This window comes from Cebus imitator, unplaced genomic scaffold (assembly GCF_001604975.1).
Source record: "Cebus imitator isolate Cc_AM_T3 unplaced genomic scaffold, Cebus_imitator-1.0 Scaffold365, whole genome shotgun sequence".
NCBI classification, from domain to species: domain Eukaryota; kingdom Metazoa; phylum Chordata; class Mammalia; order Primates; family Cebidae; genus Cebus; species Cebus imitator.
In genome coordinates this window covers 2,211,032-2,237,033 of record NW_016107680.1, presented here as the reverse complement: position 1 = coordinate 2,237,033, position 26,002 = coordinate 2,211,032, and the positions used below count along the sequence as shown (strand labels likewise).

General features: G+C 41.8%; 1 protein-coding gene across 1 annotated transcript; it reads right to left on the bottom strand.

Moving 5' to 3' along the window:
* Nucleotides 1–3,173: 3,173 nt before the first annotated feature.
* F11 (coagulation factor XI) lies at nucleotides 3,174–26,002 on the bottom strand. Its single transcript, XM_017507002.2, has 15 exons — nucleotides 25,679–26,002; nucleotides 24,790–24,845; nucleotides 20,392–20,554; nucleotides 19,384–19,490; nucleotides 17,723–17,882; nucleotides 16,112–16,221; nucleotides 15,620–15,779; nucleotides 12,103–12,212; nucleotides 11,839–12,001; nucleotides 11,644–11,750; nucleotides 7,482–7,650; nucleotides 6,603–6,778; nucleotides 5,915–6,010; nucleotides 4,711–4,850; nucleotides 3,174–4,433 (listed from the first exon to the last, which is right to left on the bottom strand). The coding sequence occupies exons 2-15, from the start codon at nucleotides 24,842–24,844 to the stop codon at nucleotides 4,272–4,274; spliced, it is 1,878 nt and encodes a 625-aa protein (XP_017362491.1). The 5' UTR covers nucleotide 24,845; nucleotides 25,679–26,002; the 3' UTR covers nucleotides 3,174–4,271.

Genomic DNA, 26,002 nt, shown 5'->3' with positions numbered 1-26,002 from the left:
CAGGAAAGTAACACAGCATCTGAAGATGAGGAAACCCAGGGGCCCTAGAGGCAGTGAAGCTGGAGGGTGCAAGTGTTATAGGCATCAGAAGTGGTCATTTTCATTTTCATTCTGTCACACACACACACACACACGGACATTCCTAATTGAAGAATTGCTCTAAATGGTTATTTTTGGTTCATGAGATTGCCTTGGAAAAGGAAGGAATATTCTCCTAAAGGAAGCCTGGCCTGCCGTGATGAATGATCACGCGTGTATACAACACGTGAGAAGCAGGTCGGAGAGTCTGGGTGGGCTCACAACGCGCGCTGGGAAGCGGTGATGCTGTGGTCACCACCTCTACCTGGACAAAGGGAAGCCGTCCTGGGTGACAGTTTGTCTCACAGACATCTTGTGGAACGGACGTTCAAAGAGAAGATTGCCCTGACCCCACGTTAACTGCTGCGGGAGCCTCCGTGCCGTCGGGAAATTCTCTACATGTGAGCTCTGGGACACTGCCGGCCAGAATATTGAAAATCCTGTCGCACGAGCAAAGGGAAAGACCCATTCTGATGGAGGCTGGTGACGGAAGCAGAAAATCACAGAACAAAGGGTGACAAAGGGAGAAGGAGACCTGAGCAGGCGAGATGCAGACATGCCCCTGAGCCAAATGGGGGACGCTCTCATGAGGCAGGACAACAGCTAAGGCCCTAAGTGGGCCAGGCATAGTGTCAGTTTATGATTTCAGAAGCCTTTATTAAATGTATGGTTCTCATTCCAAAGTTGAGTTTCCCTCTTTAGAGTGATGGCCACCTCCTGGTGCCCCGGGTACCGCCGGTGAGAACCACAGCGTTCATCACAAGCGTGGCGTCATTGCCGGCTGGCCACGAGCACCGCTCATGTCAGAAAGTGAGGCAGGCCTGGAGGGACTCCCAGACACCCTTTCTCTGAGGGTTTAGGATCAAAACTACTCCAGAAAACTTCCAACTTTCAAAATTGGAAAAAAACCAAAACTGTGTCCCATAGAATAGCATGGCAATGCATGCCTAGTGAATGTCAATTGCATTTCGTTGGATAGGGGTTGTGATCAGTAGCCCGAGTCCTGGTGCACAGGATGCTTCCACTGAAGGTCATAAAAACCCACTGCGTGCCAGCTTGCACGTGAAAGGGGCCGTTGCCAGGGAAGAGGAAAGCCCAGAGCTGGCGCGAACCTCAGACACTATCCGGGCATCAGTGGCCTTGGCTGGCTTCTCATCATTAGTGCCACCACCCCCAAGGCCAGCACTTCCTCGTTCATGTGGAGGGGAAGGAGAAAGCATTTACTCTGACAGGACGTCCAAATTCTTAACCTTTGCCCAGGTTGCTGACTTAGCCTGTCACTGTGGGGGTGAAGGCAGGTGCCCACTGCCTTGGCCTGTACCACCAGGAGCCGATTCCCAGGGCAACAAGGGTGGGATTCCATCAGGGGAATGTGTGTGAATCAGGATCCACCCCTGGAACCGGAGATAAGGCCACTTGCACCCCAGATTTATGTCCATAACACACAGGGAGAAGGCTGGGCAGCCGGTGTGTCCATGACACTGGGCCACTCCGAGGCTGAACAACATAAGCTCTGGAACGTTTGTTTTGTTCCTGTGGCAAGAATTCTTACCGTGTTTACCTGAATGCAAGGAGCATACTCTATTTTTGTCTATGTGATATCTACCAAATTCGTATTTAAGTAAAAACTGAAGCGGTGAATAATTTGGTGATCATATGCACCAAGTTAAAATAATGACATTTATATTAATTTGTCATAGTAAGAGAACTGCGAAATAAACTACAGTGAGAGACTTTTTTCACCTCTCAGATGGTGAAAAGCTCCTAAGTGTGGTGTTAGGTAGCTGGATCATGGCACTCTCTTACATTGCTAGCAGGAGAGGCAATTGCTACCAATTTTCGAAGAGGAATTTGGCAATAGTCAACATTACAGACGCATCTGCTGTTTTCATCTTGTTTTGCCTTCAGCAATTCTACATCTGGACTTTATCCTACAAATTTTCCTGCGTATGTGTGAAAGAGGGAAAGATTGAAAACAACCCGAGTGTCCTTCCACGGGGACTGGTTAAATGAAGTGTGGAATTCTCGCTGCAAACACCAGGCTTCCCTCGTGGACAGAGGCCTTCTGTATGCATCAGAAATACCCCCAGATAGAGGAAGCTCTCTCTGTACCCATCAGAAACATCCATAGACAGTCAACCAGAAATGAGCCCAGGCAGAATGGGAGTGAGAAGGTGCTACACCATGTGTAGAATGTGTATTCTTCCTGTACAGAAGAGGAGATCTTCTCTTGTGCATTTTATATATCATAGTATTTCCATTAATGAATCGTAGGAATATACTAGCTCTTCAAAAATTAAGACATTATACAAAGTAAAACACTAAAATCAAAAATACATGTTTTTCTCAATTAATAAGCTTCCCAGGAAAGACTTTACAGACTTTATCAAAAATTACATCCAAACCCTTTTTTGCATCCAGCGTTGCTTCCAGTCTACTAAGGTAATAAGCTAATATTAATAAGAGAGTATTGTCTTGAAGGCACTCTGATTTTCAATTCGAGTTTCGTTCGAAGCAATCAGCATTTTGGATCTGATACGCCCCGTTATGCCCAACCGTCATTTTGCTCTTTCGGGTTTTTCATTTGTTTGTGGTTGCTTTTATTTTCTCTTCCTCATGCCAAAGTCTCTTGTATCCCAGTCTTTGAACTTGGTGAAGAATGTCCTTCTTCCTTTCTCATCTCATGGAATCTGGTGCAGCCGCTAATTTCAGCTTGAACGTGTAGATTTTGTGTGACGATTTTATTTTGTTGCTCATGTTAACTAGGGTATACGCTTCATGAAGCCAGGACATATCTGTTTGCGCTCCACGATGCTATTGCATACCTGTGTTCAATAAATATTTTTCACGGCCAGCGCAGTGGTTCACGCCTGTAATCCTAGTACTTTGGGAGGCCGAAGGTGAGCAGATCACAAGGTCAGGAGTTCAAGACCAGCCTGGCCAACACAGTGAAACCCTGTCTCTACTAAAAACACAAAAATTAGCCAGGCATGGTGGTGGGTGCCTGTGGTCTCAGCTACTTGGAAGGCTGAGGCAGGAGAATTGCTTGAACCCGGGAGGTGGAGGTTGCAGTGAGCTGAGATTGTGCCACTGCACTCCACCTTAAGCAACGGAGTGAGACTTCAACTCAAAAACAAAAAAAGTTTTTTTTTACACTGGATGAATTGTTGGCACAGGTTGAAAGCTATGTGGTGACAGTTCAAATTCTAGGTTATTGGATAGCTCACAACAATAATCAGATAAATAGTTGCACTAAACAGAAAAATCTCAGTACTTAGAATACAGGGAGCCGCTTGCTGAAGACTTGACCGTAACCATCCATTTGTTCCCAAATTGCTTTTTCTCTGTAGTATGGATGCAGTCTGTCGGGGTTTGTGAAATAAACATATGGTCTGGCCTTTGGGAGCCCACAGTCACCGTAGCAGCTTGTCTTAGGGAGGCTTGACCGTGCTTCCCCATCCGCATCAGCCTCCCCCTCCCAAAATATTTGAAATAAATATACAGTCCATCACAAATCATTTTTCAGGAAAGGGTATCTTCAGAATTGGTCCTAAGGCACCACTTCCAAGTAAATTGCTGCTCATAATCCTCTTCCATGCAGAAATTCTGGTGTCTTCACATTCACTCTTGTGTCTACCCAAACTGATTTTAAAAAATATATATATTTTAAAACGGAAATGATAAGAATTCCTGACTATTCTGAAAATCTTCCATTAAATGCAATCAAATTCTTTCTTTACAAAAGACATGTGTTCACACAGGCAGCGTGGAGATTCTGCAAAATGATGACGACTTCCCCTGTTCTCCTTTCTTCCCATGTTCATTTCCCATTGACCAAATCTATTTATGGTGGCTTCTTTGATCAGTTCTTCTATCGGGTCCCTGCTGCCACTACTTGGCTATTTCCTGGTATACCTCTCTATATATTAATCTTCGGAAATAGTGCCTTATGGTAATTCCTGGTCTCCATAGAAGTGCGATCAAAAACAAGGAGGCCGCATGCTGAAACAAGCTACGTGAGTGCGGAGCGGCAGTTCAGTTGGTTTCCTTTTGGCATTTCCCTGCAAACACCAAGCCCCTTCCGGGTGTTACTGTGGAGGAAGCAGGCTGGCACAGCCTTCCTCAGTGACATCAGCACCCTCTCCCAGCAAATCCTCGTGCTCCATGGACCCAAATGGCCCCTGGGAACGCGTTCATGCTGCTTGAGTTTTCTCCAGAATCCAGTCCACGTACTCGACCACGTTGGTGTAAATGCCTGGCCGCTCCCTCTGAGCGCAGCCTTCGCCCCAGCTCGTGATGCCTACCAGGTGCCACACCTCGTCATGTTTGCAGGACAGGGGGCCGCCCGAATCTCCCTAGAACAAGGAGAGGCAAGAAAAGGCACAAGATCAACTCAGACGCTTCCTGTCTTCCATACATCTTACTCAGGCCGATTTTGCCTAAAATGTTGTCTTGGCCCTTTAATATACTGCAAAGAGCCTGGGTGCTTGCGTTCATCCAGTCTCCTCGTTTCAGATTTCAGTCTAAGTCAAACGAACACACTGTGTTCCCTGCTCACTGGCAGAAGGCTTCTTTTTAAAATACATTAAGCATTTCAATTTCAAGTATTCCATTGGCTAAGAACACTGTTACCTTGCAAGCGTCCTTCCCTCCTTCCCGGTAGCCCGCGCAGATCATCTTATGGGTTATTTTATGTCCTCTGTATCTCCTTTGGCACTCTTCATTGGCCACTAAGGGTATCTTGGCTTTCTGGAGAGTATTTTGTATTTTGTCTGAAAAAAAAATTTTGGTTTGTTTGAGAAATAGCCATATCATAATACATATATGCATGTGTGTGTGTGTGTGTGTGTGTGTGTGTGTGTGTGAATACATATGTGTTCACACATATATATATGTGAGAGAGAGAGAGAGAGATGGAGTCTCACTCTGTCGCTTAGGCTGGAGTGCAATGGTGCAATCTTGGCTCACTGCAACCTCTGTCTCCCAGGTTCAAGCAATTCTCCCAACTCAGCCTCCCGAGTAGCTGGGATTACAGGCACCTGCCATCATGCCCGGCTAATTTTTGTATTTCTGAAGAGACAGGGTTTCAGCATGTTAGCCAGGCTGGTCTTGAACTCCTGACACAGGTGATCTACCCGCCTCGGCCTCCCAAAGTGCTGAGATTACAGGCATGAGCCACCACGCCCAGCCGCATATATTTAAAATAAAAATCATGGCCGGTGTGTTGGCGCAAGCCTGTAGTCACAGCTACTTGGGAGGCTGAGGCAGGAGAATTGCTTGAACCCGGGAGGTGGAGGTTGCAGTGAGCTCAGATCGTGCCACTGCACTCCAGCCTGGGTGACAGAGTGAGACGATGTCTCAAAAAAAAAAAAAAAAATGGCTATATAAAAATCTAGAAAGAAAAAAATGTTAGGTTTATTTCACAGATCTTTTATAATTACAAGTATGAAGAAGATGTTATTCCCACTATTGCATGTACCATTTTGTTAATGTTAATTAAGTCCAAAAATTAATTACGCCTCTAACTGAAATGACTTCCCAGAGAAAGTAATTGGATAGCAGGCTAGAACATTTACTGAAAAGTGCTAGGCTTCACATTAAACTTCATTAAATACAATTAGTCTTTAAAGAGGCTTAGTCATATTTAAAATTTCCAATCAAACAGATGAGGCATCAGCCTCGCTTGGGTGATTTCTGCCTCTCCATCTCTATTAATCCTCTTCCTGCAATTGAATAATGTGACTTGAGCTGCACTTTAGCTACATGACTTGATAGGGCAGAAAAGACTACATTCTTAATTTTTAGGACTGAGCACATATAAAAACATCATTTTTACCTCTTAATTTTCTGTACCCCCATCCAGTCACCCAGCAATCAGTGTATATTACATGTCTATCTCCTTTTGAAGGCAGGCATATGGGTCGTTGAGAATCTAAATTTAAAAAATCACGGTTTAAATATCAGAAGCCAAATATATCCTCTTTTCCAGAAGAGACTCTCTTCTTTCACTGTCCATCATTTGCGTTTTATGTATTTATTATACTCGGTTTTTTTGCCTTGTTGTCATATACTCTTCTCCCTGAGGTTCAGCATGATATCTCACCCATGCCAGGGTGAGAGGACAAGAGAAAGACAAGCCTCACCCTCCCCAGTGACGCCTCCATCCAACTCAGCTCCTGATCCTGCACAAGTTGCTTAATTGTTCTGACCTTCATCCTTCAGCCATAAACTATCTTTCGAGTACCTTATCTTTACTCTTCCAATGTATTATGAAATGATGTCATTCTACGCACCTGGAGAAGCCTGAGGAAAACACATCTTTTCACCCACAGTCCCCAGGTAAGTTCCAATAACCAGGAAAGCGTGTCAGCCTTAGCAGAATGAATGGCTAGTGTCCCAGGCCTCTCCCTTCCATGATGATAATGCACGGAGAGATTGGCAGGGCCAGGCTGTAAGTCTAGGAGTGTTATACATTTTATCCAGTTCACCACTGGAGACAACGTTCCAAATAAAATTCTCCGTACCTGTGTAATTCACTGTTGTTTCCAGTTTCAACAAGGCAATATCATACCCACTTTCTGCCATTTTATATTGATCGTGTATTATTATTTCTTGAACTCCAAAGAAAGATGTATCCTCTTTTATTTCAGATTGATTTAAAATGCCACTGTAGACACGCAAAATCTTAGGTGACTCCACCCTAAGGAGCAAACAGCAGAGGGAAAGAAATTTCCTTTACTAAAACCAATCCCAAACATTTTTAAGTGTGTGATTATTTAACGATTACTAGTATGTTCTGCCAGTGATGGGCATTCAGGTGGATAACAGTGGTTTTATCCTAAGATTTTTCGGGATTAAAAAAATTCACCCTATAAAGAAAATACATTCTACACAAAAAATGAATGAGTACTCATTCCACACTCCATCACACACACACACACACACACACACACACACACACACACACGTGCACACACATGCACGCGCGCACACACACACACACATGTATTAGAAATTCGATTCAGAGAATGGTAAATTCTCTGTGAGTTTAATTCCAGGCACACTTGAGCACAAATGTTACTAATATTTTCTGCCAATATATATGCAGTGTGCAGAAAGAGGTATGCTCTTGCAGGGAAAGGCATGAAGACCCCTCATGATGCGGATACGCTAAAATGGGAAGTGGAATCACATGCAGTGAAGCAGCCATGTACCTGCTCCTGTTCTGATGCTGGTAGACCATGACAGGCTCTTCCTTTCTGCCTTTTTTCCACTGAAGGAATTAATTAATTTTGTGAATAAGACAATTTAATTGGTTAAAGTGTTTATTTCCTAAAATGCTAGTAATAGTTTTTATAAATATATGAAGATGCTGAACTAGTAAAAACAGGCATGGTACTGACCCATAGAAACAGTGAGCAGCTGTTAATACCCATTGGTCTCCAATGATGGAGCCTCCACACAGGTGTCTCTGAGTGGGTAAGGTGATGTGCAGAGTCACCTGCCATGGCCACTCGCCACGAACAGACGCAGTTCCTCCAACGATCCTCGGCTTGATTTTGGTGGTACACTCTGCAACAGAAGCATTGCGATGAGCAGCTTCCTACGTCTTCCTTTCCACCAGTCATTCTGCTCCTTCAGGAACAAGAAGAAGAAAACCTTCCCTCAAGTCAATAGCTTACCATGACCTTGAGTTGCAGGGACTTTATGATCAAGTTGCCAAAGCAGACCATGCACATGAGAAACGGAATTGACTAAGCCATCTTGTAATTACACACCACAAAGGATGCGACCCTCCCTGTGTGGTCCTACAAGTCTTATCCTTTTTCAAATGATAACATGAATGGTTCTTTTAAGCCAGTGGTTGTCAAATGCAGTCCCCAGACCAACAGCATTACCTGGGAACTTGTTAAAAATGCATATTCTTGGCCGGGCATGGTGGCTCATGCCTGTAATCCCAGCACTTTGGGAGGCTGAGGTGGGTGGATTATGAGGTCAGGAGTTCAAGACCAGCCTGGCCAAGATGGTAAAACCCTGTCTCTACTAAAAATACAAAAATTGGCTGGCCTTGGTGGCAGGGACCTGTAGTCCCAGCTACTTGGGAGGCCGAGGCAGGGAATTGCTTGAACCTGGGAGGCGGAGGTTGCAGTGAGCCGAGATCGCACTACTGCACTCCAGCCTGAGCCACAGAGTGAGACTCCATATCGAAAAAAAAAAGAATGCATATTCTTCAGCCCCACCTCGTATCCGGTGAATGAGAAACTCCAGCCTAAGTTCAGCCATCTGTGTTTGAAGCAGTCCTACTGAAGTTTGGGAACTACCGTTAGAAAGAAAAGGCGAGCACCTTGCACTCAGGTGTGGACTGGATCCAGCGTGGTCCAGTTCTCCCCTGTCCCTGTGATTCTGCTGACCATGACTCCCAGTCACTCCTGCTCCATCCATGTCCAAACTAAGGCTGATCTGCTGTGAACTTCCTCTGACCTTTGGCTTTGTTGACCGTTTGGGATTCTCTGGGGTCCTTGGTACTTTTCAGGGACTTTGACACAGACTCATCTGTGTGTTTCTTTTCTTTTGTGGTTCCCTAGACAGGACAGTTCCCTCTATTTCTACTTACCGGAGTGCCTGGCAAAAGCCCACCCTCCCGGTTGGAGCCTTGGAACCCAGTCTTTCATGGAACACAGATGGCATGGGAGTGGGGTGCTCGTAGACAGCAGTCTTCTAGGGCAACGAGACTCAAACTTTCATGCACCTGGGTAGCTTTTAAAATGCAGACTCTGACTCAGTCATGTCTGTGTGCGTCCTGAAATTCTTTCTAAGAAGCTCCCGGGTGATGCCAATGTGCTGTGCCCGGATCACACTTAGAATAACGGGGCTCAGATGCTCATAGAGGCTCCCTGCCCTGAGCTAAGGAAGGAGTCTAAGTTAGCAGAGGAATCGCTGATGAGAATTCGGATCCTAGAAGGCGCAATCACTAGTTTTGTGGGTGTAAAACAACCTTTCTAGGCCTTTTTTTGACTTGGTAGGAAAAAGAGTGTATAATTCTGGGCTGATTTCAAATAGAACGAGAGGATGGGAAAAGGAGTTTGGAAGGAAGCAGTGGCTAACAGCAACCGAGGTGAGAACAAGCACAATGTGTCCTCGGAAGCCTGAGCAGAGGCTCTCACTTCAGGGCTAGCAGGGCCAACATTCGTTTTAGAGGGCCCTATTCTGGAATTTCTGGGAAGCGTTTATAGTTTGCAAGGTGGGAAGTGTCATAAATGTAAATTTTTGGAAAATTAATAGGTAAGTAGTAACTAATATATGTTAGAAATAACTCAGTAAAGACCCTATTAGGTGCAGGTGAGAGGCCTTGATGTTCATCCTATTTTGTTACTCAGTTTAAAAGAAATGCTGAAAATATGTGTTTAGAATCATATTTTGTGTTAAGAAGTGCTTCTTTCAGTGCTGCTGCTATCTATCTTCAGAAAGTTAAGTTAGATTGCAGACCAACGACAGTGCAAGACACCACAAACCTCTCAGGTGGACATTCCCCTTCACATCAGGGGTTATTTCATCTAACACAGTGCAGTAAAAACCGAGTTATCTAATTCACTTCCTCCGAAGGTGCACTGAAAGACAGATGAGTTTATTTTCCTTTATCTTACATTTTCTCCTGTAACTATCAATCTATACCTGGTATATACCGTAACCTCTACAGGCCAGAGTCTGTAAATCCAACAGAGAAAAACGTAATGAAGAAGGAAGCAGGAAAATGTAATCTGCAATTTATGGAGGTATAAGTGCTCATCCCCATTTTTTAAACCACGTCAGTATCACTTAACAACAACATTTGTTAAGGGTTCCTTCCAATGCTTAGAAGTAGAAGGAAGACAACAGAATGATTCTGGATGCTCCTCCTTGACTTAGGGAAATTTACTGTGAGACAAACAGAATGTAAGAGATACGACTTAATTGACGGGCTTTCTAAGGAGGCTTGAGCCATCCAAAGGTTTTCATCAGAGCACCTCTTAGCTCCAGGAAGGCATCATTTGCTAGTTAGGATATTAGTGTTGGAGGCAGTTTAACATCTTTATGTTCTACAAAACAGGTTCTCAGAAATTAAGGATTGATTTGCCTTTTCAGTACAGCAGATAATCTGACACAAAAGATTTGTATGTTTCTAAAACACTGCAAAGCACGATTAGCACTTTCATTTTATTCATGAAATCTCAGTTGCATCTTATAGTGTATTGTACTATTGAACACTTAGCAATAAATAGTCTAAGAACATGCAGCTTTATGTAAATCAGCGTATACCGAAGCCAACCTCCGTTACTATGGGGACTTAGGCAGGAGTGTTTGTGGTGTGTTCTTTCCCGTTGGGGATTTGTCCCTTAGGACAATTCTGTTTGCCTACAAACCGCCTCTGATGACTATGCTCAGATATTGGCCACTGGGATGGAAACACTGCTGGTGTGATTTTTATTTAACTTTTATGTTATTACAGGTCTTGTATAATCTAAACACCCCCATTTCCACCCTACCACAGTCATTGTTATTAGTAAAGTTTTACCTTAACCTTTTCCAGTTCATAAGTCTGCAGTAATCCTGCAGGGAATCTGAATAAAGACCCCTAAAAAGGAGGTGCCCCCGTGTTTCTTGAATAGATACACAGTTTTAGAAGAAAATGAATAATTTGACTAACCAAGGTGCTGATTGATGTTTCAATTATAAAGGATAATGGGAAAGGTTCTGGCCTTGATAACAGGAGTGTTGGCTGAGTCTGGGTCCCACTATGAAATGTCAGTTGTAGCTGGGTGCAGTGACGCAAGTCTGTAATCCCAGAACTTTGGGAGGGCAAAGCAGGGGGATCGCTTGAGCCCATAAGTTCAAGACCAGCCTGGGCAACATGGCAAGACCCCATCTCTACAAAAAATTAGCTGGGTGTTGGGGTGCATGCCTGTAGTCCCAGCTACTCAGGGAGTAAGGTGGGAGGTTTGCTGGAGTCCAGGAGCTCAAGGCAGAGGCTGCAGTGAACACTGATTGCATTGCTGCACTCCAGCCTGAGCAACAGAGTGAGAGTCTGAGAAAGAAAAAAAGGAAGGAAGGAAGGAAGGAAGGAAGGAAGGAAGGAAGGAAGGCCGGCTAGAAAGAAGGGAGGGAGGGAGGGAAAGGGAAGAGAAAGGAAGAGGGAAGGAAAAAAGAGAAAGAAAGAAGAAAGAAAGAAAGAAAGAAAGAAAGAAAGAAAGAAAGAAAGAAAGAAGGAAGGAAAGAAAGAAACAAGAAGAAGAAAGAAAGAAAATGAAAGAAAGAGAGGGAGAGAGATGCATGCCAGCTGTATAAAGGTGTCGAATTGAAACTCATACTTAGTTAATACCAGGCAGTGTACAGTTTCGTCAATCCCCAATATTTACCTTTAAAACATGATCAGCTTGGGTGACAGGAGTGAAAATAACAGAAAACTGCAAAATTTGTCATTTCATGAACGTTCTCCCCTCTGTGGCCACACGTGACAGGCTTGGTTGTGATATACTCAGTATGGAGTAATTCCTTCAGCTATATTTTTTCAAGTGACGTTATACTCACCATTATCCATTTTACACAACCTTAATGTGTAGCCAGAGATGCCTCCTCTCCTGTGCAGTATTTTAGTCGGAGATCCGTCTGAAGAAAGCTTTAAGTAACATTTGCCCCTACAGTTGGAAACAAAGTGGTGTAAACATAATGCATCTCACCGGCAGATGGGAGAAGGGGACCCGCAAAACCCTTCATACGGCTTACTTCCCTTCGTTGCAGGATGCCCGAGCTGGGGTGTAGGTAAAAAACTGGCAGCGGACGGCATCGGTGCACAGTTTCTGGCAGGCCTCGTGACCGTTCACAGCGACAATATCCAGTTCCTCTCCCAAGAAGTTAGTGTCATGGTAAAATGAAGAATGGCAGAACACTAGACAGCAGACCACATGTCAGAGCGAGACACACGCTCAGCATTCATCAGCCTCCGGGGCTGGTCAGTCTCAGCCAGAACGCAGAACGCTCACTGTTTACCTGGGATGCTGTGCCGGCAGGTCTGTAGACTGAAACCGGAAAGAGCTTTGCTCTTTTTAATGCGTGTACTGGGCAATCCACTCTCAGATGTTTTAAGGAGGCAAAGATTTCTAAGGAAAACAAAAGGGAAGTAGAAATAGATCATATCAAACACATAAAAGCATTTTTACAGCACATAGAGAAGGTAAAGTTGGTTCATGGTGGCACTGAATTGCAAAGATTTTCTTATTTTGAAAGTACTCTTCATAAACCCCAGAGTCACACTCATAAACCACGGAGTCACACTCATAAACCACGGAGTCACACTCATAAACCACGGAGTCACACCCATAAACCACGGAGTCACACTCATAAACCATGGAGTCACACTCATAAACCATGGAGTCACACCCATAAACCACGGAGTCACACTCCATGACCCTTAGGTTGCAGAAAAATTTTCTAACTAGATCACCTGGCTTGTACAAACTTTTCTGAGCTTGCTCTATTGCCAGCCTTCCTAGCTTCCCCTTTCATTTCCTTCCTTTCCACACTCCCGGCCTATCTTAAAGATTCAAGAGTTTTCATGCTGCCTAGAAATCCCCTATCCAGGGCCGTGACAGTTTTATAAGGAGGTGAGTGAAGTCCATCATCAACTCCACACCCTGGGAGCATCTTCCTAGAAAAGAGTGACTTTTCCTAAGTAGACAAGGTCACAGCCTGGAGCAAGGCTTCCCACAGAACTTCCTGCAGTGATGGAAATATTCTGTGTCTCTGCCATCCAATACAGTAACCACAAACCACATGTGGCTACGGGGCACTTGACATGTGGCTAATACAGCTGGGGAGATGAATTGTTAGTTTTATTTAATTTTAATCAATTTCCATTTAAATTGCCAAGTTTTGGCTGATAGAAGCCATGTCTCTATCACATTCTGTATTAAAGATCAAATGTGTTATTCCTGTTATAGGAATTGCTCAGTAAGGGAATAAGACAAAGAAAAGAGCAGGGACTAACACAGATTACAAGTGACAATGGCATCTTCCTTACTTCTGAACTTTCTCATGCCCCAAGGCTCAACCTTTGGACCTACTTTCTTCTCTGTCTGCATTTAATTCTTTGATAATTTCACTAGATTTTCAAAAAGTAGGCCGGGCATGGTGGCTCACACCTGTAATCCCAGCACTTTGGGAGGCAGAGGAGGGCAGATCACAAGGTCAGGAGATCGAGGCCATCCTGGCTAACACAGCGAAACCCAGTCTCTACTAAAAATATAAAAGTTAGCTGGGCTTAGTGGCATGTGCCTGTAGTCCCAGCTACTCAGGAGGCTGAGGCAGGAGAATCACTTGAACCTGGGAGGCAGAGGTTGCAGTAAGCTGAGATTACGCCAATGAACTCCAGCATGGGTGACAGAGCAAGACTCCGTCTCAAAAAAAAAAAAAAAAAAAAAAAAAAAGGTATCAGCTGTATATTGGCAACACCTAAACGCAGACCCACAGCATAAAACTCTCTCCTGAATTCGACTTCTATTTCCGATCGCCGATTCAACCTTTTCCCCTAGATGTCTCATGGCCATTGCTTCTCCTACACCCTGATTCTTATTAAAGCTTCCACGGCTGTGTCGTCAGCATTTCCGTCTTTCCAGTTCTTTGAGCCAAAAGTCGGGGTGCTATCACTGACTCCTTCACAATCCATGGTCCAATCCACCAGCAAATCTTACTGGCTCTCTATTGATAATACACATCAATCTGATCACTTCTCTTTCATCTCCACTCTGGTCCAAGTAAGCAAGGTTTTTATCTATTTAGTTCACTAAACGGTATAACCAGTGTTCAGAACAATGCCTGATGTATAATAGGCACCAAATAAATTCTACTAAATGTGTTTAGTAAATGCAGGTAGCAGATTCATTTTCACGTGACAGACCTGGCCCTTCTGAAATAGCCTCACTCAGTGGAAAGTGAGGCTCGTGTGAAGGGCAAGGCACACAACGTGGTCCCTTGGCTGAATTTTCAGGAGGACACCTGTTCATCAGCAGGAGGCCCATCACACAAGTGCCGAGGGCTCTGAGAGCTCCAATTCAGATGAATTTTATGGATTTTTGTTTGTCTGTGTGTTTGTTTAAGTGAACGTTGTCAATGAGGAACAGCAAGCTGTGCACGGTGGATCAAGCTTATAATCCCAGCACTGTGGGAGGCCAAGGTAAGTGGATTGCTTGAGTCCAGGAGTTCTAGACCAGCCTGGACAACATGGCAAAACCCTGTCTCTACAAAAATACAAACATCAGCTGGGCGTGGTGGCACACACCTGTGGTCACAGCAACTTGGGAGAATGAGATGGGCGGATTGCTTGAGCCCAGGAAGTGTAGGCTGCAGTGAGCCAAGACTGCACCCAGTGCACCCAAGTTTGAGTGACAGAGCAAGACCCTATTTCAAAGAAAAAAAAACAGAGGGACACCAACCTTAGCTAGCGTCCTTTTGATGATCAAAGAAATTGTCCATGCTGTTTCTGATGGCCTGCGTAACTTCCATTGGCAGGAAAACAGGGACTCAATTCTCAAATCCCCCTCTGCCATCACCCCACTTGGTGGAGACATTCATTTCCACCTCTCTCTCTCCACTTTGGGTTTGACATTTTACTGACATTTTCAGCTCTTTCTGCTCCTGATTCAATTAAACAAAGGATTGGACTGTGTTGCCTTTTAGTGGTCATGAGATGGAAATGGAATCTCTTCATTCCATTTAGAACTAGGCAGCTCTCCCTTTACCAAAGGTGGAGACCCCCAGCAATCTCACTACTGGGTATATATCCAAAGGAAAAGAAAGAAAGAAAAAAGCATTATATCAAAAAGATACCTACACTCACATGTTTATTGCAGCAATATTTACAGTAGCAAAGACATGGAATCAACCTAAAAGTCTACCAACAAATGAACAGATGAAGAAAATGTGGTGCGTAGAATATACTATAGAATGTTACTTAGTCATAAAAAGAATAAAACCACGTCTTCTGCAGCAACACGGAGAGAACTGGAGGCCATTATCTCAAGTGAAGCAACTCAGAAACAGAAAGTCAAGTACTACATGTTCTCACTTGTAAGTGGGAGCTGAATAAACTATACCCAGGCACAAAAAGAGTGGAATGAAAGATATTGGAGACTCAGAATTGGGAGGATAGAGGAGGGCGCGGCATGAGAAATGACCTAATAGGTACAATGTGTGCTACCTGGCTACACTGAAAGCCCAGACTTTCCTCTACACGCTATATCCATGTAACAAAACTGTACCTGTGCCTACAATTTATTTAGGTAAAATAATATTTATTTTAAAATTTATTTTAAAAAATGAGTCCTCGGTAATGTTGGATTTGTGGTAAGTAGGTAGGGAATAGAAAGGGAGAGAAGTTAGAAATTCTTTACATCTTTTATCCTGTAATGACATTTAGAGTAAATGTTTAGTAACTTGGAATTTTTAATGATGGATTTTGATCAGCTATTTTTTAAAGATAACAACTTATCCTTCCTTGTTAATTCCTTACCTTTGAGATTCTCTGGGCCATTCCTGGGAAAAGAAGGTAAAAAACAAGCAACCGGGATGATGAGTGCAGATTCGGCGACAGACAAAGGCATCCGGAGTCATGACGCTGGCGATGTTGCTGTCGGCAAACGCTGTGTCAGGGAAAACGTCCCTAATGCAAGCTGCACAAGAGAAGAACTATGTTAGGAAATCAGTTCGCCAGCTGTCTGGAAAATTCCAGTCATGGTATTTGCATATTCCATATTTAAAAATTTAAATGTATCCCAAGATCTTTTAATTTTTTATTTCGAAGAAAATGACACGATTATTTTAAACTTGAAATTTAAATATAGGATCTAACTGTATAGGACAAGATGAAATGTGTCACATGAAGGTAAAGATCTTTGGGTCCGTTTCATCAGTGGGCATAAGCTGGTATCCTGACTTAGGTCTGTTGTACCGATCATCAACATGTTTCATGGTTAAACTATGTCCTCTAGGAGTCAATAGTTACCCAGATTAGAAAGGGCACAGGACTTCAGTGAAAATCCAGACACCACTTTGTGGAGCTTCGTTATTCTGGTTGGTGTCCCTGTTTGGGAGTGCTTCAGTAGACACCTGTTACTGAATAAAAAGAAAAAGGGAAAGAGTCTTATTCTTCCAACTGCAAGGAGGAAAAAACATGAGATGGTAAGAAATTCCCCTTTGGAGAGAGGACTTGGAAGACCCTGAAGCATCCATCTGGGAGGCTGTGACGGACTGGACATGGCCCCAGCAGTGCTGCTAAGCACCTGTGAACTGTGACCTTTACTTCTTCCTTGGTACAGTGACAGCTTGAGAGAGCGACCGCATGAAGAAAAAGAGTGTGTGAATGCATGACTTCTCAAGCCTTACTTCTAATGACTTCACTTTTTAAAAAATCTTGCTTTGGTTTGCAGTTCACATTGTGTTAAGTTTTAGACATAAAAGCTGTCGTCTGAGCTGAGCTAAAGACAAGCCTTGAAAGTCAAATGGCTAATTAGGGGGTTTGGGGTGTGTGTGTGTGTGTGTATGTATACCACTGTTATTTTGTTTGTTTTGAGATGAATTCTCACTCTGTCGCCAGGCTGGAGTGCAGTGGCACAATCTTGGCTCACTGAAACCTCCGCCTCCTGGATTTAAGCGATTCTCCTGCCTCAGCCTCCAGAGCAGCTTGGATTACAGGTGTGCGGCACCACGCCTGGCTAATTTTTGTATTTTTAGTAGAGATGGGGTTTAACCATGTTGGCCAGGCTGGTCTTGAACTCCTGACCTCAAGTGATCCACCCGCCTCCACCTCTCAAAGTGCGGGGATTACAGGCGTGATTATTGTTTCTGAAACAGCTTGTTGATGCTTTGTTTGCTTTCTATTTAGTCCTCTTTGTGAATGTGGAGGACAGAATGTTTAAATCCAATGTTGAAACACAAATATTAGAAGTTTGAATGCCTTTCACTTTTCTATTGATTCCAGATAAATGCAGTTTACTATGAAAATCTAAATCATCTCAAATATTTCTGAATATACTAATTAATAATATATTTCCATAAAAATTTTTAAAGATGAGAACACCGATTTGGTCATTAGATACGAGATCATTCTTAAATACTTACATAATTGATTTATCCTTGAAATATTTCAAAATCTCGTATGAAGCAGGATAAAACATGTGTATTTTGTCTTAGGTAGGGAACTGTTATTTAGCAAGAGGAACAGAGAGAGAGAGAGAGAGAGAGAGGAGTAGGTTTTTATTTTTATTCTTTTAGGCTGTAACATTTTTTGAGACTGGGAAGGGCACGGCCAATCAGACCAATTGTAGTGTTTTAAAATTGCCAATTTAATGGTGTAGCGCTTTTGAAATTAGCTAGGATATGGTTTAGGTGTATATATTTTTCTGACAGTGTTATTAAAAGGCAGACTTCTTATCATAAATGAAATGCATCCCAATTAGGCTTTAAGTGTATTTTTCATGAAGAAAACTAAGAGTACTTTTGTAGAAATGTCTTTTAGGGGTTTAAAATAAATTCTGGCATCAAGTTGATGAAAATTTTTTTTTAGCACATCACCATTCTGGTTTTCACCAGCTACTCTGATGTCCTGGCGACTCACCGATGCTCCAGGCTGGGAAACCGCCTTGTGGCATACGTGAAAAAGTGGCAGTGGATGTCATCTGTGCATCTTTCTTGGCATTCTTGAACACTCCTGGCAACTGAGCTGTTATAGTTCACACCCTTCATGTCCAGGTCCACATAAATGTCTTTGTTACAGGCTGGAAATAAAAGCAGAAAACATGAGTCCCTTCCAGATTCCAATGACCTAAGCAACTGTCTGTCTCTCCTGACTCACTTTTTTTTTTTTTTTTTTTTGAGACAGAGTCTTGCTCTGTTGCCCAGGCTGGAGTTCATTGGCGTGATCTCGGCTCACTACAACCTCTGCCTCCCGGGTTCAAGTGATTCTTCTGACTCAGCCTCCTGAATAGCTGGGATTACAGGCATGTGCCACCATGCCCAGCTAATTTTCGTATTTTTAGTAGAGACGGGGTTTCACCGTGTTGGCCAGGATGGTCTCGATCTCCTGATCTCATGATCCACCTGCTTCGGCCTCCCAAAGTATTGGGATTACAAGTGTGAGCCACTGTGCCCAGCCCTGGCTCACTCTTTTAACTTTTCACCCACCTTTCCTCAGGAGTCTTTTGTTATATTAATCTGCAAAATTCTTGTTCTTGAATGGAGGCAGTAAAACAATGCCAGTGTCCTTATATTGCAACAATTTTAGACTTGTAAACTCACATGTTGATTTTCTGACCTAGCCTCTATTCTCCCTAACTGCACTGATTATTTCACGAATTAATTGATTCAAGTATCTATTCACTATTAAGACAAGTGTCACTTCAACCTTTGTATTTGCTCCTTTTGATTTGGATTAATATGTTTCATAAGGAATTCCTCCTGGGTGCCATGTGATCCCGACACTTTGGAAGGCCAAGGCAGGCAGATCACTTGAAGCCAGGAGTTTGACACGAGCCTGGACAATACAGTGAGATCCTGTCTCTAGGAAAAATTAACAAATTAGCTGGGAATGGTGGTGCATGCCTTTGGTCCCAGCTACTCCAGAAGCTAAGGTGAGAGGATCACTTGAACGCAAGTGGTCAAGGCTGCAGTGAGCTGTGATTGCACCACTGCACTCCACAGTGAGACCCAGTCTCAGAAAAGGGGATTCCATTTAAGATTTTTAGGCTGGGAAGTAGGAAGAATATAAATAATGAATGATGAGAAGTGAGGTAGTAAGTCATGTTTTTTTTGTTTTTTTTTTTTTTTTTTGATCTTGGCTCACTGCGACCTCCTCCCAGGTTCAAGCCATCATCCTGCCTTGCCTTCTGGGGTAGCTGAGACCAGGGGCATGCACCACCATTCCCAGGTGATTTGTTAATTTTTCCTAGAGATGGGGTTTCACCACATTGGTCAGGCTGGTCTCGAACTCCTGACCTTGCAATCTGCCTGCCTAGGCCTCCCAAAGTGCTGGGATTACAGGCGTGAGCCACTGCGCCCAGCCTGTAAGATACATCTTTCCATGATGTAAAGAAATGTTTATAGTGTGTTGGACGGGCAGACACACATGTATGCTAGTTCATACTCTACATTGAAAGAACTTCCTTAATGGGGGTTATTTCCACATAGCAGTGTTTTATTTCATAGTCACAAAGCCATATCTGATGTGACTTTATGTATACGTCACACCTAGTGTTTCTTAATTCTAACGACATATCTTACCACTTATTTGGTGTGGGCATTGCTTGAAAGAATACCCAGAAATTGCTCCTGTCCTGTTCACTCTTGGCAGTGTTTCTGTAACACTGTCTTTCAGGACACAAGTAAACCTGTTTTTTAAAAAATATGTATTACTGAATAGGAATTTATGTTTTAAAATAATGGATCTTAAAAGTCATCACACAGAAAGACAAAGAGAGTAAAACAAACTACCTTGTCTCATGCCAAAACAAATATTTTCTTAGCAAGATTATGAGTTTGTTTTTTTACTTCAGTATCCCTACCCTTAAGAGACTACGTGTAAATACTCCTTCCTACTAGGAGCCAACGGTAACGGGTAAGCTATGGGCTGCTGGTAAAATGCAACCAGAGCTCTGTGTGTTTCTGTACAGCCCGTTAGCGATATAAAATGATTTTTATGTTTTCAAATGGTTACATTTGAAGTGGTGACATACATTAAGTACTTATATAATGTGCTTGGCTTCACTGTGCGTTTTGTCCACAAAGCCTAACATATTTACTCTGCTTTATTAAGAAGATACTTGCAGATCCCTGTTCTACATTCTGGAACAGTAAATTTTATAAGTTCAAGGTGCTATATAAATGCCCGTGAATGTAGCAATAATATGCAAAGATGTGGAAACCTTAATTCTACAGAAAGGATTATTATCACATTTTCAAGCTCAGCATGGGAACACAAGGGGTTGGCGGGGTGTTTAAAATATTTTAAATCTAAGAAACGACCCAATGCAGTGTGTGAAACTTGGTACGATTCTGGTTAATTACTATAAATTACATTTGAGGGAAAACTGAAATAATATAACGACATATTTATTCTTTTTTAAAGCCCCTAAACACCATCTCTTCTTTCTGTAATAATATTTCAACTGAAAGACAATTTACCTTCCAGTTGTTAGTGTTAAATCGTATAAAATGATAGATGGAAATGTGTAATGAATAGCAATCTCCCTGTAAAATCTGTCTTCTCAATGTAGAAACATAAGCATTTACCATTGGGTAGGATCCTCAGACGGTGATTCCTCCGTGAAAGTGAAGAGTAAGCATCTTGGGTGATAGGTGCAGATTACCTGGCAGTACTTGGCACTTGGTGTGAAAACTGTCGCAATGTCCCCTCCTTCAAAGTAGGTGTCATTAAACAATTTAGTCACACATTCTGTGAGGCAATGCATAGCACATGTTATTTTGGATTTTAGTGGGCATATATCTAATTAGGTAATAATCTCATAAAGGCAAGACATGTAGTTTATTGAATGAATGGCCTCAGATGGAAATGAAAATCACAAAATGGTACATTGGCTCCTATGGGACTGTGCTTATGAGTGATTGTCTTGGAGACAAGGAGCACTTTGAGGGTAACTGAATAAGTTCAAGGAAATTTACTGGCAAACTGCTGCTTTTCAGGATCTCATCCAGGTTTGGAATGAGCCTTCTGCTTTTTCCTGTCCTAATTGGGTCTCTTTGTCCAAACCCTGAACTATTTGAAACAAAGGCTCCAGAGTGATCACTTTCTGATAGCATCTGGTGGTCTGTGGTGTGATAACATCCTCACCCCATTGAGAATAATTTGGAAACTCCACCTTTTGGTGCAAAGCCATCTTACTATATTAAAATATTACTTTTAAGAAGACTAAAGAAGAATTTTTTAAATTTATTATTATTTTTTAATTTTTTTTTTAAAAGGTGGGGTTTCACCATGATGGCCGGGCTGGTCTTGAACTCCCGACCTCAGGTGATCCACCAACTTTGGCCTCCCAAAGTGCTAGGATTACAGGCATGAGCCACAGTGCCCGGCCAAAGAAGAAGTTATTTGGTGAATCAAATAGATTTTCTATTTTTAATAATGCAAACTGGTTACAGTAGCTCATGCTTGTAATCCCAGCACTTTGGGAGGCTGAGGCAGGCAGATCGCTTGAGCTCAGGAGTTCAAAACCAGCCTGGGCAACATGGCAAGACCCTGTCTCTACAAACAATAGCTGGGCATGTCTGCCTGTAATCCCAGCTACTTGGAATTACAGTGGGAGGATCTCCTAAGCCTGGGAGTTTGAGGCTGCAGTGAGAGATGACTGCACTACTGCACTCCAGCCTGGGCAACAGAGCAAGATCCAGTTTCTCTCTCTCTCTCTCTCTCTCTCTCTCTTGCTCTGTGTGTGTGTGTGTGTGCACCGTGTGCTAATTTTCTTGGAATATATCCCCCTCCTAATTGGATCATTTAATTTTACAAGACAATTTGATTTTCAATATGCCAGTCTGTGGGGGGATGGGAGTGGGGTGGGAGTTGAAAGATCCCTGGTTGGAGGCAGCGTTCACTACCTGGGTGATGGGGACACAAAGCCAACACTTCACCACGGCATAATGTATGTGCGTAAGAAATCTGCACTCACCCCTAAACATATAAACGTTTAAACATTTTCAGAAAATCCACATGCAGCTTCTAGCGTCAGTAAAAACCTAGTTTTTTTCATCTGTTTTTGCGAACTAGCAAGTCTTGCTATTGTATATTGACATAGTATCCAGACATGTTACCAATTTAATTGACTCCAATAATTAACAGGATGGTGAATTTTGGATTTTTCTAGGTACACAAGCATGTCATCCATGAAAAACGAGAGCTTATGTTCCTCCGAATAATTTTCCTTTCACTTCCTTTTCTCACTGCACCAACTAGTACCTCCATAATACTAAATGGAAATAATGGGAGGGGTTCTTGTCTTAGTCTCAATGCCTTGGGAAAGCTTTCAATCTTCCTCTATTATGACTTATGTTTCTTGAAGAATTTTGGTTTGGAGGTTTGTTTGTTTTTGTTTAAAATACCCTTTCATGGCTGATGAAAGTTCTCTTCTATTTCCAGTTTACTAAGAGTTCTGATCATTCACAGAATTTTGTCAAGCATTTTTCTGCACGTATTAATTTTTAAATTTTTTTATTGTGATATGTAACATACCATGTGCCATTTAGCCATTCTGAGGGGACGGTTCTGTGGCGGTAAGTGCATTTACATTGCTGTGCAACCATCAGCACCACCCGCTCCAGAACTTTTTACTTTCCCCAGCTGACACTCTGTGCCCCTTAAACACCAACTCTCACCCCTTCCCCTCACCCCTCAGCCGCTGGCAACCTCTGTTCTAATTACCATCTTTATGAAATTGACTACCCTAGGTACCTCCTATAAGTGGGATCCCACAGCATTTGTTCTTTTGTGACGCTCATTTCTCTAAGCACAATGTCCTCTAGGTTCATTAATGTTTAGCATGTGTCAGAATTTCCTTTCTTTTTAAGGCTAAGATTCCATTGTATGTATGTGCCACCCTTTGTTTACCCAGTCACCTGGATAAACACACGGGCTGCTTCTGCCTTTTGGCCAGTGTGAATAGTGCTGCTATAAAGATGGGTGTACTAGTTTATCTGTTTTAGTTCCTGCTTTCCCTTCTCTTTTCTTTTCTATGGTATGTACCCCAAAGTCACGCATCTATTAATTTTTGAATGTTAAATCAACTTTTCATTCCTGGAATAAACCTGACTTTGTCACAATATCACAATTTAATCATCCTTTAATTTCTTTTACCATTCTACTGGATTCAGTTGGATAATGTTTTGTTAGGATATTTGTACATATATTCATGAGATTAGAGACCTGTAAGTTTTTTCCCTCAGAATTTTCCTATCAGATTCTGATGTCAGGATTACACTGACCTTATCAAATGGGTTGGAAACAATTATCCTGACCTCTCAAACATGTCTGTCTTCCATTTAATTAATTTCTGCAATTTATTTTTTCTGCCTTTCTTTGCACTAAATTTGCTATTCTCTTTCTATCTTCTTGTCATCTTATATTATTAAATTTTACCTTTTCTTTATTCTAATGTATACAAGCAAATCTATACATTTGATTTCAGCACTGATTCAGTTACATCTCAAAGTTTTGACATACTGTATTTTCATTATTGTAGATTTAATTTTCTATACCATTGTGATTTCATCTTTGACTCATATTAATTTAAAAAGGTATACTCAATTTTAAAATATTTGGGGATTTTCAGTTCCCTTTTTATTATTTTTTTAGTTCCCATTCACTATGATTGAATAACATGTTCAGCATAATTTTAACCCTTTAAAATGTGTTGAGACTTGTTTCAGAGGCTTGTGTGTGGTGAAGTTTTGTAAATGTTCCATCTGCGTGTATGAAGGACCCACATATGTACACTGACATTCCTTGATACCTGTGGGGGATTGGTGGCAAGGCCTCCTGCAGATGCCAAAATCCATGAATCCTCAAGTCCCAATATAAAATGGCATCGTATGTATATATAACCTATTCCCATCCTCCTGTGTACTTTAAATCATCTCGAGATGACTTATCATACCCAATACAACGTTAATGCTATGTAAATAGTTGTTGTGCTGTGTTGTTTAGGGAATAATGACAAGAAAAATGTCCACACATGTTTAGTACAGATGCAATTTTAAAAAAAATATTTTCACTTTAAGGTTGGTTGAATCCATGGATGTAGAATCCATGAATCAGGGGGTCAATTGTTTATGCCATTATTGGGTCCAGTGTTCAAAATACATCAAATTATCTAGCACTGACATATTTATCAATGAAATAACAATACAATTTATAAATAATTATAACAAAGGAATATCATAACCTGAGCAGTAATCTTGTCACAGGAAAAATTGAAATTATGAACTGTGTAATTTGGCATATTAAATGGAATTTATTTTTAATATCTTCACCTAGATTTGCCTTTTTTCACATATGCCAGAAAAAAAGAATTTACTGTGCTTAAAATGCTAGCAATAGTTATCAGAAATTAAATATAATATGTATTTTCAGCTTTAATTTTAAATAAAGAATGTTTGTGGAGCCAAACAATACATGTACTGATATATCTTACTTAATATTGGCTAAGTAATCTATAAACAAATGTAGCAGACGTGATGTGGAGTGGAGAATTAACAGGGTAGTTAAATTATTGGAATGTATAAACTATGCATGAATATCTGCATATTATTTCAGTCCAAAATTCCTATTTTATGTGTGTATGTATTTTCCATTGAGCTGACTGCTTTATGGAAAACTAATTAGTGAAGCAAATCAAGGTTTCTTCTTTTTAATATTGCTTTTAAATATGATTTAAATGAGTTATGTAGTTAGGCATGGATGTAGATATGGTATACATATAGACACAGATTCCTACCAGTACGAACAATTTTTCACCTCAGTTCCCACCCTGCTTTGAAAACCTCTGGAACCTCAAGCAAGAAATAAATAAAACCATGTTATTTCCTTCCCTGGCATAGATGGTGTGGGATTCTCCCCCATGGGTGGAGACTGTAGTGTCATTTCCCTCTCCCAGTTCATAGTTAAGAAAATGCTCTACTTACCACCAGAAACTGAAGTAACTAAAATGAAATGTACCATTTGATATAAGAAAGTCATCCTACAATGAGAAAAAGGTACACGTTTTTAGAACATGAAATGTACATTTATAATTAGTTTACTGACACTAAGATTTACGAGAAATAGGGAGAGAGGGACGTTAGTTAACTCAATAGCGTTCACAGAGTTTTCATTATAAGGTTGAATTTTATCTTTCCAAACCCTGGCGCACGCCTTAGCGTGGCTGCGTGTGTAGTGTTTCACACTTACAGCTCTGCAGTGCTGGAGCCACAGGGAAGCAGCCCACTCCCCGCGCCATCCCCGCCGCCCACTGCTCACCGTAAATCAGATCCTTCTCATGCACCATCTGACCGCTCTCCCCACCCCGGTTTTTCATCTCGGTTTCCTTTCACAATTTATTTCCTTTCTGTCTTTCCTTGAGGTCTCTCCCTATGTCTATCAAAGAGCTATGAATGATTTCCTACTTAGAAAATTTTCTGTTTAAAAAAATCTGTGGCTAATACATTAATAGATTATTTTGGTCACCTAGAAATCTATTTATTCCCACTAAGCATTAAACAGACTGCTCTAGGAAAAACGGAGTCATCAGTGAGGCAAATCAAGACCTCTGACTTTTCAGTGTTGCATTTGGATGTCTTTTTAAATCGCAAAATACTTGTTATTGCTCAGACACTGCTACTGTTCTTCTGTCCCACACCTCCTCTCAAATTCATTATGGATAGCAGGGGAACATCTCTACAATGCTAAATCAGACACACTTTAAAAATTAATCATTCTCTATAGTGTTTTTAAATTCCTATGATTTAAAAAAAAAAGCATTTCAAGGCATATTTGCTTGAGAGGAATGTTAAATAGTAAGTTCTGAAGCTGTACCTGAAGGACCTTGTTGGCTTATTTGCTGCAATTCTTAATAAGGGGGTTTTTCTTCTTCCAAAACGAGCTTCATCCTCCTCTGAATGAGCTTGTGTAGGAAATGGCCACTTACCTGTAATATTTACTTGTACTGGTTCTCAGTGTTATGTAACATTTTTTCTCAGTACAGCATATTTGGGAAAGTCCTAAAATCTTAGTATATCAGAAATGTACCTTGAGAGAATTGCTTGCTTTCTCAATACATTGAATTTATTTTTTGAAATTTTATTTCATATTTAAACAGGTGACATACACAGAGACAGCTGTAGCACTTGAATTTGCTTG

Excerpts from the sequence above, each read along its gene's own strand:
- F11 (XM_017507002.2), bottom strand. The coding sequence starts at position 24,844 with ATGACTTTCTTATATCAAATGGTACATTTCATTTTAGTTACTTCAGTT. Across the intron at positions 17,883-19,383 it reads ATGCCCACACCAAATAAGTG|CCTGTAACAAAGACATTTAT; the intron begins GTAAGATATGTC and ends TTTTATTTCCAG. Across the intron at positions 12,002-12,102 it reads CTGCCGGCACAGCATCCCAG|TGTTCTGCCATTCTTCATTT; the intron begins GTAAACAGTGAG and ends TCTGCTGTCTAG.